Source organism: Nilaparvata lugens, chromosome 6, assembly GCF_014356525.2.
Source record: "Nilaparvata lugens isolate BPH chromosome 6, ASM1435652v1, whole genome shotgun sequence".
Lineage (NCBI taxonomy): Eukaryota > Metazoa > Arthropoda > Insecta > Hemiptera > Delphacidae > Nilaparvata > Nilaparvata lugens.
This window is the reverse complement of record NC_052509.1, coordinates 57,947,347-57,964,460: the sequence shown is the minus strand read 5'-3', so window position 1 is coordinate 57,964,460 and position 17,114 is coordinate 57,947,347. Positions and strand designations below refer to the sequence as shown.

Genomic DNA, 17,114 nt, shown 5'->3' with positions numbered 1-17,114 from the left:
GTATTTTATGGACTAGGTCTCATTGTTTGGAAAACTCGCTGAACGACATTAAAAGGATAATTCATCCTTGGCTGAAACAGCTGTGGATAGTAAAAAAGTGAGCATGTGAAAAATCAAAATATCGCTTCCCCGAAATTCATAAGATGACGTATAGCCAGCTGTGAAATATAAACACGATCATTTGAGAGAATTGTCTTCTGTTTATCAACAAATAAAAATAACGAGTGAAGCTCGGTGCCCCGATATTCCACTCTGAAGATAGGATTAATCAGACTATAGAATTATTCATAATCAATCAGCTGACAAGTGGATTATTCCATTGCATTCATTACACAGATGTCTGTGGAGAAGCCGTGTCTATTTCTATAAGGTGATTTCTATAAGGTGTCTATTTCTATAAGGTGATATATATATATATATATATATATATATATATATATATATATATATATATATATATATCTATTTCCAAAGAACTAGAACAGGTGCTAGAGGATGAGAAAACTGTGTGAGGTCCACTGTTCACAGAACTACTAGTGTATCTACTAGCAATGACACACTAACTATTCCATCCTTTCCCAATAATAATTAGAAATTTCAGTATTGACTACAAGGCTTTGAATGGCACAGTTCAATGCTACAAAAGATCAAACTAGCGGGACAGTACTTTAGTTGAAATATCCAACTAAAATATGTTTGATAGCAAATATCAACATTGGACAGCGCATGTAGAAACAGATTTACGGCAACGCAGAATGAACGACAATCGTAAAATATGAGAAGGTATGAGTTACCTCTATACTCGACATGAACGTATTTCAAATCTGACTGCGGCTAATATCAATAAGGCTGTGAAATCTTCATCAATATTCAAGGTATGCCTCATATGTAATACTCAGACAACGATACAACGGAATAGAGGGGAATGTTATATTGATGCATAAAATCAAGGATTGATAGAATATAAAGAGTGAGATTTATTATAGTGGAAGGACTTGTAGTGCATTTTTTCAACGATGTGTATGTATCGTATTCAACAATACAATTAATTTAGTCAAGTTAAAGAATAGTCTTATTCAATACATTGCTTATTTTTGAAGAAATTATTGAGAAAATGTATTTAAATCATTATAGGTGTTGGGAAATATACATTCACAGTACACTACAAACTTGTAGTTGTAGTTCATGTATTCAAGAATGTGTATGGGTGATATTTTGGAATACGAATTTTACAAAGTTGTAAGATAGTCTCATCCAAGATTATCTGATGTTTACTTTTCAAGAAAGGATTGGGAAATTCTACATTATCAATTCACTTTTAACTATATCATTGGTTTGGAATCATCTTCAATATTAGCTCAACACTACCAATAAAAACTCCATGACTTATCATTTCATGCAGAACCATTTACGTGATGAATGACAAGAATCATTTGAGCTTCACCAATGTTTCGGTAATTGAAACAGCAATTCAAAGATAGATTATGGACAATCCTTAATCAATTCCAATTTCTTTAGATATTTATTGTATCATTTATCATTCTTAACAAGTACACATAGAGAAATAAAATCCAATCAAATTTGAAATTGTATCGTCTTAGGTCATGTGAACGTAATCGGCAAAAGAGGGATATCTAACTTGTGATGACTCACTTTCTTGAGACCTGATATTCAAATGTAATGAAGCAGCAAATATTACAAATATATTTTTCTCAGAGCACTCCCGTACTTTTGATGGACACGTTAAGTCGTCGGTCACAGCTGCCTAAAAGCAGTTGTTAGGTAATGTCACATCGAATTGATTAGAATAAGTGACCTGTAAACTCTGTCACCAGACCTTAGACAATTTCCTAGTGCTTTAGTGCTTTATCAGTTTTATTGATATTCTAAACGACATAGATTCAAGGATAGATCATGATTGAGTAGCTAGTAATCCTCACCTGTAGTACCCTCTTGGGCAGACCAGTCTTTTGTGAGAGCTGTTTGAGGTCCTTGGCGTCAGGGTTGTGGTTGATGGCGAAGTATGACTTCATGGTGCGCAGTTGATGGTGCTTGAACGATGTGCGCATGCGCTTTGTGCGCTGATGGTGACTGCCGTTTGCGCCCCCCATGCCAGGGGTCCCGGGGCCAAACGCCACCTCCAGGTAGGCGTCCGCGTTCAGGTCTGAGAAAAATCGAAATTGAAATCAAAATTGCAAATCTTTATCACAAAAAAATTGTCAAGGACACTTTGGTCTGGAATAATTTGAATAGATAATAAATTGAAATTAGAATAGCAAATTGTAATAATTACGAAAAAAATCAAGGACAATTTCTAAACCAATCACCAACAGACCAAAGATTGTTTCAAGCAATAACTATAATTAATGTCAATAATGCAATACTATTTTTCCATGAACTGCACTGTAAATTATTCCGCAACTTAGATTATAATTAGTGAAATTCATACTAGAAACAGAGAGGTGTTACACCAAGTCTAATCAAGGCTTCGGTATCTGTTCAACCAAAAAATACCACAAATGTTGATTCCTCAAGTGAACTCTATATGAACGGTGAAACTATATAGTTTTTTATTTATTATTTTACAAAGGCGACTTTCTAGAAGTATTTTGAGCCTAGGTGATGATGATGATGGCATGAATGATAATACAATGAAGGTGGAGTTATGAATGAATAAAAATTATAGGTTATGCTATCCACTTGAATTGATTTGAGTCCAGAAATAAATAAACTAGAAATTTTCAATTTGATTTGATTAGAAACTTGATATGATAGAATGATAACATTCTAAAAACTCTCAGAACTTAAAAATATTGAGTTATTAAGACAAATTTTGAACCAGAAATAAAACACGAACTAATTCACTTACTTAGATCCAAATTACTTAGATCCAGATTACAATGTATCATTTAGAATACATTTGTTTAGAATAAATTATGTAGTCTATTCACGGCATTCTCGAACTTAAACACAAATGTAATTAAGCAAAATTATTCAGTGATATAAATTAATTGATTGATAGAAAGCAATGCCAAAAAATACATATTCTAATCTTATAGATGATTTTCAACTATTCTAAGTATGAGGAATTATTATTCTTAATGACGATTTTTGAACAACGGGAGTAGCCTACACACAATAAGAGTGAGGCATTTTTGTAACATAGTCGTTAATGATACTCATAAAGTATTGAGTTAATTTGAATGAAATTAGCTGAGAGCATATACAACAAGTTGATATAATGATCCAGTATTTTGAGTACTTTCACATTATTTTTACTCTGATCCGATAAAATATCAGATCAATCCATGAAAATAAAATCTGTTTTATAGGCGGAGAAATCCGTTTTTCATTTGATTTCCAGATAAGAGCAATCCGTTTTTTCAATTCACCCCAAGCACACAACACGCTTTGAGTGGCTAACAGGAGGCTGTCAGATTATTGATGAAAAACAACCCTATAATAAATTTATCTCTATTTAACTGTTTTTCCCTTGCAGATTCAGAGCTCTAGTTAGTTGGGTGATAGATAGACATCAGCGAGCGCTATACGCAATGCAATTAGCAGAGGATTACAGGTGGTTTAAGAGGAGCAAATCTCTGATACTTAGTAGGTGATGATGAGATAGAGGGTTGTATATATTGTATGACGTCACATCACGTGATCACCAATCGCTTTCATGTCGGCTTAACGACTGAGCGTCGGTCGTACTGACTGACGATACGTTTGTAACAGAAAAACGACGGTTAGATGATCCCGCCACGACTGATGGTGACAAGGGGTGAGGGTATTAAGCCCCCCCCCCCCTCAATGACTGAATCCAGAAATTAATTGGCGAGTTTTCCCAGTGACACGTGACCGAGAGAACCCTTCCAATCACTGCATCATTATTTTCCCTACGCCCACGCATTACAAGGGAAAACTTTTGATGGGGAAGCACATCGTCACATCGTTAACAGGGCGCAAAATATGAGGGAAAAGTCAGCAGATACAGTGACATCAGACTGCTATTTTTGTTGCCGTTATTCCGATGATGTTTCTGTTTTTTCAACTTTTTTTGTTGTTGATCCATTTTGTCGTTTTAGACAGATAGAAGCTTGAATTTTGTAGTATTTTTTCATGAAATTCCACGCTGAAGTGTAAATCAAAGGATGAGTTCCCTGGTGAAACGCGTGATTTTCCATAGATCTCTGATATCTAGTGGAAATGTTTACTCACTTGGAATATGCGATTTCCTTTCGTTCTTTTTTACACAGGCCAATACTTCAATTGGATTTTTACATCAACCGACAAGAAATATAATACTTCTAATACTATTTGCAACTTTTGAAGATCTTCCTGATCAATATTTTCCTATTTAAAGTTTATATATATTGTTGATAAAAAATATCGGGGCACTGAGCTTCGCTCGTTATTTATTTATTGATAAACAGAACACAATTCTTCAAAATGATTGGGGAAGGACAAACAGGCACAGCCCAAAACTGTTTCTTCCCCGAATTTTTATTTATACACTATAAATGGTCCAAAAAGTAGGTTATATGTTTTATACACTTGAATTCAGGTAAAATTTTGAGTTAAAATATTTAAAAACAGAAAAGTTCTGATTTAGAATGTTTACAAACCCAGGCCAATACTTCAATTGGATTTTCACTTTAAACGACAAGTAATATAATATTTCTAATATCTACTATTTGCAAATTTTGAAGATCTTCCGGATGAATTTTTCTCTATCAAAATTATACATAATATACTGAAAATAAAAAAATAATGTGGAATAGAGATGAGAAAGGGGACAAATTGCTTTTTGAACTTACTTACATTAGCAAATAGCAATCATTACACGACATTACAACAGATTAGGGATATATACCAACATGGGATTTAACAACAATTTGGAGAGGGGATTCAGCAGCATGGTTTGCAAACAGTATCCACCCCGCAAAGTTAGTAGACAGACTAATAGACTTCTGTCTACTAACGTTGTCCACCCCGGAACTTTTCATAGCAGCTATTATTCTATTGCCAGAATGTTTGTCAACATTTGGTAACTGATAAGCATTAAGCAGCAAAGAAAATAAGGGCATAGATTCAATAAATAATACTTATCATGACTTCTAGTATGAGTTTTTCTCATACACAGCTGGAGGATTAAAGGAAAATGAAGGTAACCAACAAAGACAATGATAATGCTAAAGCTTCATCATCGCCAAATGAAAAATCTATCTCTTCAAAGGTACAAAATACATTTTTTTCATATTCTAGGTCAATTCTAAATACTAGTAAGATGTAACAAATCTATGCTGGGAGTATTGTAGGACTATAATAGGTGATGGAGTTTCACAGCTAGAACACAGGGCACAGCTAGAAAAATAGAGGAAAATGAATGTAACCAACATAGGTGAATTCTGAATATTGGGAACATGTAGCAATTCTATGCTATAGACATATTCCATTATATTACAGGACAATAATAGGACATAGAATTTCTATAAAATATGTCTTCGCAGGTCTATTCAGACCCATGCAAACCTTGACCTGTTAAAAATGATCTGTTCAAGATGAGGATTTGTTCCAAGATTGGTTGATATGAAATTCCACAGCTAGAACACAGGACAGTTAGGAAAATGAAGGTAACCAACATGGTTAAATTCTGAATATTAGGAACATGTAGCAAATCTATGCTGGCATTATATTACAGGACAATAATAGGACATAGAAGTTCTATAAAATGTCTTAGGCTTATTCAGACCTATGCAAACCTTGACTTGTTGAAAATGATTTGTTCAGGAAGATATTTGTTCGAAGATTGGTTGAGTTGAATTAGACGTCCTGTGTGACTGCACCACCTCGGATTAGAGAGCATTCACTTAGGGTGGAACGTATGTTGATGGATTGTTGCACCCCAAGTTTTGACAGACCCTGATTCTATCAGTCTCTGACATCTGATCCTCGACCACCTCACTAATAGGACTAATATGTTTTCTCTATGCAGCACAGGCTAAACAGTGGATCAGTCAGTTTGAAGAAGTTATTAAGCTGGCCAATCGTGAAGATTAGTGAGAGGGGTTATAAGTATTGTTGAACAGTGAGTTTGTGGGGTGTATTGATTGAGAAGTATTGAATATCAACGGTTGTCTATCACTCTTTTCGAATCTATTTCTTGAAGTAGTTTTCAGTATCATCTTTAGTACACCAACTCTGAGAAAAGCTCACTAATCGTGTGTTCGAATATTTCTATCGATTCATTTTATTCATATTTATAATTTTCAATTTTTACAAAGAAGAACTGTTCGGGAGGGAATAACCAAGGATACTCCTTGTACTATTTAGTGAATGCAATTCTTACGAAATATATTTTTCCTCCACCTACTGTCTAAAGAGTTTACTTTACTCCCTGAAACATAATACTAAAGTGTTACTTTTTCGCTCTCGGGAGGAAAAAACAGAATAACTCCCTAGAGCGTAAAAGTGACTCTATTTAAATAACATGCCAGCCCAGCTGTTTACTTTTTAGATTATGGTTATTGTAACACATTGTCACGTACGATTTTAAAAATTATTGACCGAGCGAAGTGAGGTCTAAGATTCAAGTCGACGGTTTGGCATTGTTTAAATGTTTATATGTTGCGCATTTACGGCGAAACGCGGTAATAGATTTTCATGAAATTTGACAGGTAGGTTCCTTTTTAAATTGCGCGTCGACGTATATACAAGGTTTTTTTTGAAAATTTTGCATTTCAAGGATAACATAAGAGGAAAAAGGAGCGTCCTTCATACGCAATTATTAAAGTAAAAATCAGACTATAGAATTATTCATCATAAATCAGCTGTCTAGTGGACTATAATACCAAAGTTAGAAGACTAATACCATAGAGAAACAATAGTGTAAGTTATTGTTTACGCTATTGTTTCTCTATGCTAATACTAACGTTGTCTACTAACGTTGCTATAATACTACCCGTCCAAAAACATCGAACATCTTGAAAATGTATCTTTCCATCAATGTTGTAGACAGTTGACTATAATACTACCCGTTCAAAAACGTCGAACATCTTGAAAATGTATTTTTCCATCAATGTTGTAGACAGTTGCAGCCAGACCTGATAACAGCACTCACATTCCGGGACGACATGTCACGGTACTATAGGACAGCTCTATGTTTATTTAGGATCTTTTCTGGACATTTTAAATTGATAAATTATGTATTAATTTTTGGGAGAACATAACAACAGGTCAATGTAACTTACTGAGCGCGAGGTCTACTGTTCACAGAACTACTAGTAGAATAGTTGGAGAAATGGTATTACTCGGGACAACCTGGTATACAAATTCACATATATTTCATATAACAACCCTATGGTGAGGTCCACGTTATAATGGCAGTGAAGAAAGATAGGAGAACAACGTTGCCGATCCCCTGTCAAGTCAATGCCCTCTACGGACGGTAGCTGATACAGGTTTATTGATGTAATATTAACTGTTCATTCTCGTTTGAAATAAACAGTTATATTTTATTAAGCAAGAAATTATATTTTTCAATCATTTCATAATGAATTTTCATGATCAAGATTAGATATTTTGTTAATTAATTACATTTCACATTGTTAAAAGATGATCTGGCAACAGAGCAAAGCGAGGAAGAGATAGCGCTATCCGCTTTGTTGAATGATAGACAAGGGTAGCAATACAATTGCTAATCAAACACTGCCATTATAACGTGGACCTCACTATAAGATATCATATCAAGATATTACATCGCTGGTCTCTCAATGTTAATTTGAACTATTTAAATTGAACGTGTGAAATTCAATAACGTATCATAAGAAATTACAAAGTGTTAGAGTTTCAGTCTATGAAGCTCTGTGCTGTATAGAGAGGTCCAAGACAAAGCTATTCTCCTATTTTTCTCCACTGCCATCTTAACGTGGACCTCACTATAATTATAATAATAATAATAATAATAATACTGAGGGTGATGTCCACATAAGCCTTAGACTTGTGCGTGGGTAATGAGTGAGAGGGATGATGATGAGAGATGACAACTACTTTTTAGGTAGTCGGGACCGACGCTAAGACGGGAAGAATATTATGAATCCAGGAATCTCTGAATCTAAATCCAATTCTTCAATTTTAGATTACGAAATTAAACGAAAGGTCCGTGAATATAGAATTAATTGGGCATGACAAACTCATCTCCGTTTTTTTTTGTAATTTTCATCAAAATGTAAAGCATTTCCCACGAATTGGTTAACACGCTTGGCAACACGCTCGGACTATCAATATAGTTAGCTAATGTTGCTATTGTTGTATACAGGTATCAAGTGATAATGTATAGTGTAGCAAATTTCAGCAAATTATACATAATTATTACGGAAACAAGACCGGTCACGCTTATCACATTAATAATGAATGAGAGTGGCATAATATGCACATTAAGCTAAGCATTACTTGTATATGGATAGCTGTATTAATTGTGGCATCTAATTGTTCTCTTACATGAATATTTTAATCGAAGAATATGAGTTGAATTATTTCGCCAGGCTGTTTTGCATGAAAATCATGGTTACTTCACAACTGATTCCACACGATTAAGTTAGCAGGAAGCCATGAAGATGCGAGGACAAGTTTCATTTCACAAGTTTCTCTTTTGCGAGACGATAGAATTTAGAATTTTGTTTACTGTGTTAAGAGTCAGAAGCTTCAGTATTTTGGACAAGTGATGCGCAACGAAAAGTACAGATTCCTGTAGTTGATCATGGAGGGCAAGGTTGAAGGAAGACGCCAGCCTGGAAGAAGGAAACCATCCTGGTTGAAGAACCTGAGAGAGTTCAACATTGACTCAACATCTCTGTTCCGAGCTGCAGTCAATTGAATCCAGATTGCATTAATGATAGTTAATCCCGTCGCGGAGCCGGCATATAGAAGAAGAATTATTTAGAAATAGTTTTGATAATATTATTTCTCGAGATAGCTCTATCCAAGTAATCAATTTCAAGTAATATTGTAGCACTGCAGATGGATCGATGTGTATAGGAGAGTGAAGATTGCCAATACAGTGAAATTATTTGTTCTTTATCTCTATATATAAAATGAATGTCTGTGTGTTAGTTTGTTTGTTTGTTACTTTGTTTGTTCCCTATAGACTCAACAACTATTTAACAGAACGGCATGAAACTTTGGGAATATGATGTGTAAATATTGGGGTTGGTTTCTGACCAGAAATTTTAATAAGGGGCTGATGATAATATTATATATTGATACATTTACATACCCATGTTTTCGAAATTGTCAGCCGAGTGCCTAACGTAGAACGGGAAGATCATCATGATTGAAGTTCATTGTTGTGATAAAATTATTTAGCATCTAAACTTACCAGCTGTAATAAACACGTCACTCTGTGATAAAATTGTTTACTGGTATTAAAACGGTAGTTGTAACCACATATGAAGCTCGTATTGAGATGTAAATGAAAATATTGATTGTCAGATAAATTTCATGATTCACCAAATAAAGTCAAGTGTGACATGAGATACATTGACTTTTTGGCGGTACGGAGTTCGCCGGGTAAGCTAGTTGATTCATACAATAAGTACATCATCAAAATGGTAGGGAGGGGAAAAAGGTAACCTTGTGCTATTCCTCTCCCAAATTTAGATAAAGTTACACATAGTCCGAAATAGGTTAAGTCTTATAGTTGTTCACTTCACAAAATTTCACTCCTTAATTTCCCAAAGTAGATTTTTAAATTTGGATGCTTCAAAACCAAAATTGAATTACTCTGATCATAATAGTATTGAAGAATTTATGCTTTACTGACTAAGTATTTTAAATAGCAATTGGATAAGGATGGAAAACATAATAAAAGAATGAACAGTTAATATTACATCAATAAACCTGTATCACCTACCGTCTATAGAAGGCATTGACAAGACAGAGGATCGGCAACGTTGTTCTGCTATCTTTCTCCACTGCCGTTATAACGTGGACTTCACTATATTCTTTCAGATGGGATCTAATTATTGAAATCATAGAATATTGCAAGTATGGATAAGTAGCCTAATATTATAATAGTTACAAAGTGTAAGCAAGATCTGCCTTTACCGAGTATTTAAGGGTGGAAAATGAAAAACAAGAAATGATCGTACTGGTTTTTGATAATTAAAACAAAATATTTGTAAAAAATTAGAATTATAATTAGAAAATAACGAAATAATAATAAACAGATGAAATTTCAAGGGCTACTCGCTTGCTGCTAGTGAAGATTCATTTGTTGTGGTTATGGAAAATTTAAAACAATGACTCAGTAGTCACCTACCTTTATGATAATGGCTTCCCAATTTGGCATCCACTGGTTGAAACGCGACGTTAATTATTAATTAAAAATAAAAAAAAACTGATTCCTGTAGTTGATCATGGAGGGCAAGGTTGAAGGAAGACGCCAGCCTGGAAGAAGGAAAGCATCCTGGTTGAAGAACCTGAGAGAGTTCAACATTGACTCTACATCTCTGTTCCGAGCTGCAGTCAATAGAATCCAGATTGCATTAATGATAGTTAATCCCGTCGCGGAGCCGGCATATAGAAGAAGAATTATTTAGAAATAGTTTTGATAATATTATTTCTCGAGATTGCTCTATCCAAGTAATCAATTTCAAGCAATATTGGAGCACTGCAGATGGATCGATGTGTATAGGAGAGTGAAGATTGCCAATACAGTGAAATTCTTTATTCTTTATATAAAACAATTATGAATGTCTGTGTGTTAGTTTGTTTGTTTGTTAGTTTGTTTGTTCCCTATAGACTCAAAAACATCTTAACAGAACGGCATGAAACTTTGGGAATATGATGTGTAAATATTGGGGATAGTTTCTGACCAGAAATTTTAATAGGGGAGGGGGGCTAATGATAATTATATATTGATCCATTTTACATACCTATGTTTTCGAAATTGTCGGCCGAGTGGCTAACGTAGAACGGGAAGATCATCATGATTGAAGTTCATTGTTGTGATAAAATTATTTAGCATCAAAAACTTACCAGCTGTAATAAACACGTCACTCTGTGATAAAATTGTTAACTGGTATTAAAACGATAGTTGTAACCACATATGAAGCTCGTATTGAGATGTAAATGAAAATATTGATTGTCGGATAAATTTCATGATTCACCAAATAAAGTCAAGTGTGACATGAGATACATTGACTTTTTGGCGGTACGGAGTTAGCCGGGTAAGCTAGTTGATTCATACAATAAGTACATCATCAAAATGGTAGGGAGGGGAAATAAGGTAACCTTGTGCTATTCCTCTCCCAAATTTAGATAAAGTTACACATAGTCCGAAATAGGTTAAGTCTCACAGTTGTTCACAAAATGTCACTCCTTAATTACTTCCCCAAAGTAGATTTTTAAATTTGGATGCTTCAAAACCAAAATTTAATTACTCTGATCATAGTAGTATTGAAGAATTTATGCTTTACTGACTAAGTTGGATAAGGATGGAAAACATAATAAAAGAATGAACAGTTAATATTACATCAATAAACCTGTATCAGCTACCGTCTATAGAAGGCATTGACTTGACAGGTGATCGGCAACGTTGTTCTCTTATCTTTCTTCACTGCCATTATAACGTGGACCTCACCATAGGGTTGTTATATGAAATATATGTGAATTTGTAATAGTACCAGGTTGTCCCGAGTAATACCATTTCTCCAACTAATCTACTAGTAGTTCTGTGAACAGTAGACCTCGCGCTCAGTAAGTTACATTGACCTGTTGTTATGTTCTCCCAAAAATTAATACATAATTTATCAATTTAAAATGTCCAGAAAAGGATCGGCAACGTTGTTCTGCTATCTTTCTCCACTGCCGTTATAACTTGGACTTCACTATATTCTTTCAGATGGAATCTAATTATTGAAATCATAGAATATTGCAAGTATGGATAAGTAGCCTAATATTATAATAGTTACAAAGGACCAAATGCCAAACGTATAGGCTCACCATCCCTACAGACCGTTTCTTGAATCAAATCACCGTTTCATCCTCGATCGAGAACCAAACCAAAAAAACTTCAAAAACCGAACATTTGTTTCCGTTTGCGGACGACTGGTTGGGTTGGGTATTGAACCACAGAATTCGTGCCACAAAAATCTACACTCAGCAAACACAAACAACTAGAAAATTTCCCTAAAAAACTTGAATGACTTGCGGATAGAAAGGGTGAAAAACTAGAGGAAAATAAGAAAAAAACGGAATAAGGTGATCGAAGAGGAACACCCTGATCATGCTTGACCGTGCGTTGAAGAGGAGATACTACGTGATCGATTACCTCGCTGGTTACCAAGGATAGTATATAGTTATTTGAGTAATACCTATATACTATCCTTGGGTGGTTACAGGTAAGGCACGCTTTACTACTTCTTCGAACACAATTCACTTCGACAATGTTTATTTAACCGAGCTAAATTGTTGGAATAGCAATATAATATGCGGCTATTGAATGAGGCGGTTGGATAGTCGATTTCCCACAGTCTGAATGGAATGTAGAAATCCTGTTCAGTTTATTTGTACTGGAATCACACTGAATATCTGATTGATTTGATTGAAATAATCCCTGTTTGTAACACTTGATTGAAATTGCAGTTTTAACCACGTTCTAAATCATCCACGATTGATCAAGTTATTGTCACATTCATTATAACTAGTAGTTCTGTGAACAGTAGACCTCACGCAGTATTCTCATCCACAACTACCTGATTGAATCTATAGACCTTGAGGAAATACAGCAATAGACTGGCTTCTTCACACATCTGTATAATCACTTGTCAGCTAATTTATGATGAATAATTCTATAGTCTGATTCTTACTCTAATATTGGCGTATGAAGGAGGCTCCTTTTTCCTTTTATATTATCCTTGAAATGCAAAATTTCCAAAAACCTTGTATATACGTCGACGCGCAATTAAAAAAGGGACATACCTGTCAGATTTCATGGAAATCTATTACCGTGTTTCGCCGTAAATGCACAACATATGATCATTTAAACATAAGGAGAAATGCCAAACCGTCGACTTGAATCTTAGACCTCACTTCGCTCGGTCAATTAAACATATTGTAGAAGACACATTATAAGAAATTTCTGAAACTAACCATTGTATGTTATAATTAAAATATCCTATTATATTAAGCGAGAAATTTCTGTATTTTTATATCTGGTTATTTATGTTCAACGGCTCAAACGATTTTCACCAAATTTAGAACGTAGTAGGTTTATGATATAAAAATTAGATTGCACTAGGTCTCATCCTTGGGAAAACTCGCTGAACGACAATAAAAGGATAATATTCATCCTTGGCTGAAACAGCTGAGACTTTCGTCGTCTGTGGATAGTAAAAAAGTGAGTGAGCGAGTGAGTATGTGAAAAATCAAAATATCGCATCCCCGAAATTCATGAGATGACGTATAGCCAGCTGTGAAATATAAACACGATCATTTTAGAGAATATTGTGTTCTGTTTAACAATAAATAAAAATAACGAGTGAAGCTCGGTGCCCTGATATTTATTGTAAACTGTCTAATATTTTCTGTAATTGATGTAGTAGTTTTAGGTTTTTGTGGGGGGGAATAAAAATTTATTATTTTATTTTTATTATAATGTGTTTCAATTGGTTAAGCTGATTGATTAAGCTAGGATTATAATTAAACTGCTATTGAGCATAGTCCCGTATTACGGGACTTGGAACATACTATCAGAATTCGGGGGAGAAACAGGTTTAGGGCTGTTGATTATCTCCCAGTCTTCTATTCATTTTGGGCTTATGCTCATGTAGTTATGAGAAGTTGTACAAACAGTTTATGATTGTTTTAATAAAAATTAGGCCTCCATTGTTAGGAGCATGAAGTGTTCTCCGTCTTATAAACAATAAAAATTTGAAAAAAATATTTTTAAAACAATTAAAATTAAAATCTCCAATGTGAGAAGGACTGGATGGATGACTTTTTAGATAAAATTTCAATAATATTCATTCTGGTGTATTATTTGAGAGATGTAGAACACATTTGCAGTTTGAATGTTCCGAAAAAGATCACCTTCCGTTATGTCGGTTTCCTTTGCGTTTGGCTTTTGACTGCGAATAAAATACGCTAGTTGAATGACTGGGCTCAGAGTTTAGAAGCCAGGGCGGGCGTTTATGAATGATTCATACGAGATGCTACACACTCTAAGTACAGACCCGACTCCCAACACGCTCACATACACTTCCGTTTCATGCTCTTTCCCAAAGAGTTCACCTGATACTGATAAAACATACGAAAGACAGAGAGAGGCGAGAGATTGATGGCGCAGGATAGACAGAGATGAAAAGATTTCTGTGGGAGTCAAACCGTGCGAGCGAGTTTAGAACTGTTTCACAGCTCTTGTTTGCAAATGTAAAACTGTGTCGGTGAACATTGAAGAAGAAAAAATTGAAGAAGAGAAATAAGAAGAAGAAGAAGAAGAAGAAGGAGAAGAAGACGGAGACGAAGAAGAAGAAGAAGAAGAAGAAGAAGAAGAAGGAGAGGATAAAGAAAAAATTGAAGAAGCACTGCATTCCCAGCCAAGCGTACATTCGCTTTCGATTTTCATTAAAACTGCTCTTGTTATGTTATTGTAATATCGTTATTATAACAGCCGCCTAACTGTAATAGTACTGCTGTTTCCATAACTGTAAAGCTAATGGGTGAATGTGTGGAGTGTGTTCAACACTCACAACATCTCCTGAGAAGTGGGCATTCAAGTTGATAAGGTTTCGGCTATTCACTGGTTTTGGTAATAAAATGTTTCCCAGGTTTGATTGAAATTGGAAAAATAATTAACTCCAATCAGATTGGCTCCTATTCGAATAAGAGATTCTTTCAAATGAATTCCTATGAAGATCCATTTCAAAAAGGTATCATAGAAACTTTAGAAGCCAATTTATGTTTTTCATAGAAACCATAGGTATCATAGGTATCATAGAATGAGAGACAAAATAGTGTTCATTTTCATTTTTCTTGTCGGTGACAGACAGGAATTCTTGTCTTTTGCATTGAATAATTGATGGAAGAAATGCTGATAGGGGATAAATGAGCCTAAAAGTTTGTGTTTGATTCATTAATTTTTTATGGAATAAAATTGATTCCAGAATTAAATATCACCGACACAGAATTAGAAGAAGAATCCCATCTACAAAATTGAAGAGAATGATTGAAATATGAATTTTAAAATTTGTACTTATGTGAAAATTACTCTGTTTCAATGAATATTAACTATCCTATACTATTAAATGAGCAACTTCTGTTTAGATGTTTGGATGTTTAGCTGTTTAATGTTTATATGTTTGTCACCAGATCTCAAAAACGGCTCTAACTATTCTCACGAAATTCAGAACATAGTAGGTTTATAATATAAAGATTCGATTGCAGGTCTCATCCCTGGGTAAACTCGCTGAAAGACATCAAAAGGATAATTATTATTCATCCTTGGAAAAACAGCTGATATTAATTATTACGTCGTCTGTTGGTGATGGAAGTGAGTGAGCGAGTTCATGTATCTGGGACTGTGTCAAAATAATTATGACTCAGCTGTTGAACTTTTGTAATCATTCGATCAGGTACTTAGTGCCGGTTACAAAAAAGCCGGGTTATTTTCAATACTGATTAATTCCAGGCTTTTGTGCAACTGGGCCTTTGTGAGGGAAATTTTTGCATTCCTCTGGAAATTAATCTCAATTTACTGTGATTAGATAGAACATTTCTGTATGAATGTTATTATAATTTCTTCTTTCGTTATAAATTTTTTATGCTTTTGTACTCCAGAGCGAAGCTCGGTCCCTGATATTGTTATTAATGCTCCAATCTATACTTATATTTCAAAAATACACATCAGCTTTGGTACTTCATTATCATTGACATTTGAAAGAGGAATAGTACAATCATATACATATAGATGAATATTTCTAGTTCTGAACACAGAATAACATTCAAATATTACACACAGTACCACGCTAATAAAGCTATATTACTCCCAACTCAGCCCTTTAAACGCCGTCGAGCTGACACTTTTATTTTATTTATTTATTGTTTTTTTCTATCTTTTGTATTAAAATTTATTATTAAAATAAACTCTCTTATTATTCTTTCAAATTTATTTATTATTCATAGTTTGTAATTTATTTAATTATTGCTAGTGTTTGCTTCCTGTCTGATAATTTGCGACTCCTCCCTGCACACGGACAAATCATCCAGGCAGGGAGTATTTATTCATGTAATTTATAACACTTTTATATTTTGTGAATATGTAATATTTTATGAATAAAACAATTTGAATTTGAATTTGAATTTGAACAATCAAAATACACATCAGCTTTGGTACTTCATTATCATTGACATTTGAAAGAGGAATAGTACAATCAAAGCTTAGTTTTCAATTTCAGATTATACTTTCTAATATTATAAATATCATTGTAATAATATTGTATTGATGAATGAATGATTGATTGAATCTCATGTTTCGATAAAAAAATGTATTATTTAGTAATCTAACCCAGTTACAGATCACGTCTCAAAACTTCATCCCTACCATAATATTCTTTCCTATGAAATACCGATCATTTCAAATAGATTTGAAGGCAACAATAAATTTCCGCCAATAAAATAAGAGCCTGTCAAGTGAGCAATAATCATTTGAGAGGATTGATGCCTGTGATCGACAGCGATTTGAGGAATGTGCGGCTGAGAAAATTCCTATAATTAACTTGGTCTTGCGGCAAAAGTTATGGTTAAGCGAGTCTATTAACGCCACAAAAGTATAGTCAAGTTTACGGGAGCCATAAAGCTTACGTCAATATTATGCTTTGCAATTTATATTCTGTCCACTGTTACAAATACAGTAATACAGTTTCAGATGAGGGAACGGTCGAGTTCATGTTTGAAACCAACCAATAATCCTTTTCAAATTAAAACCATAACAGTTCTCATTTAATCTTCCACATGGAGGCAGACTCTCTCCCAACGTAATTTTACAAGCTGTTTTATTTTTTATTAGGTTTTCTTTTAATATGTCGGTTCTTCACACTAGTCTTATAATGAACGGT

At 34.2% G+C, this 17,114-nt stretch overlaps 1 protein-coding gene across 3 annotated transcripts in view; it reads right to left on the bottom strand.

Moving 5' to 3' along the window:
* Positions 1–17,114, bottom strand: part of LOC111059298 (protein apterous) — a 181,002-nt gene that overhangs the window by 32,729 nt on the left and 131,159 nt on the right. For all 3 annotated transcript variants that reach the window (XM_039431538.1, XM_039431540.1, XM_039431541.1), the window contains one exon: positions 1,941–2,164. In XM_039431538.1, the coding sequence (XP_039287472.1) occupies positions 1,941–2,164 (224 nt within the window). The remainder of the gene's footprint in view (positions 1–1,940; positions 2,165–17,114) is intronic.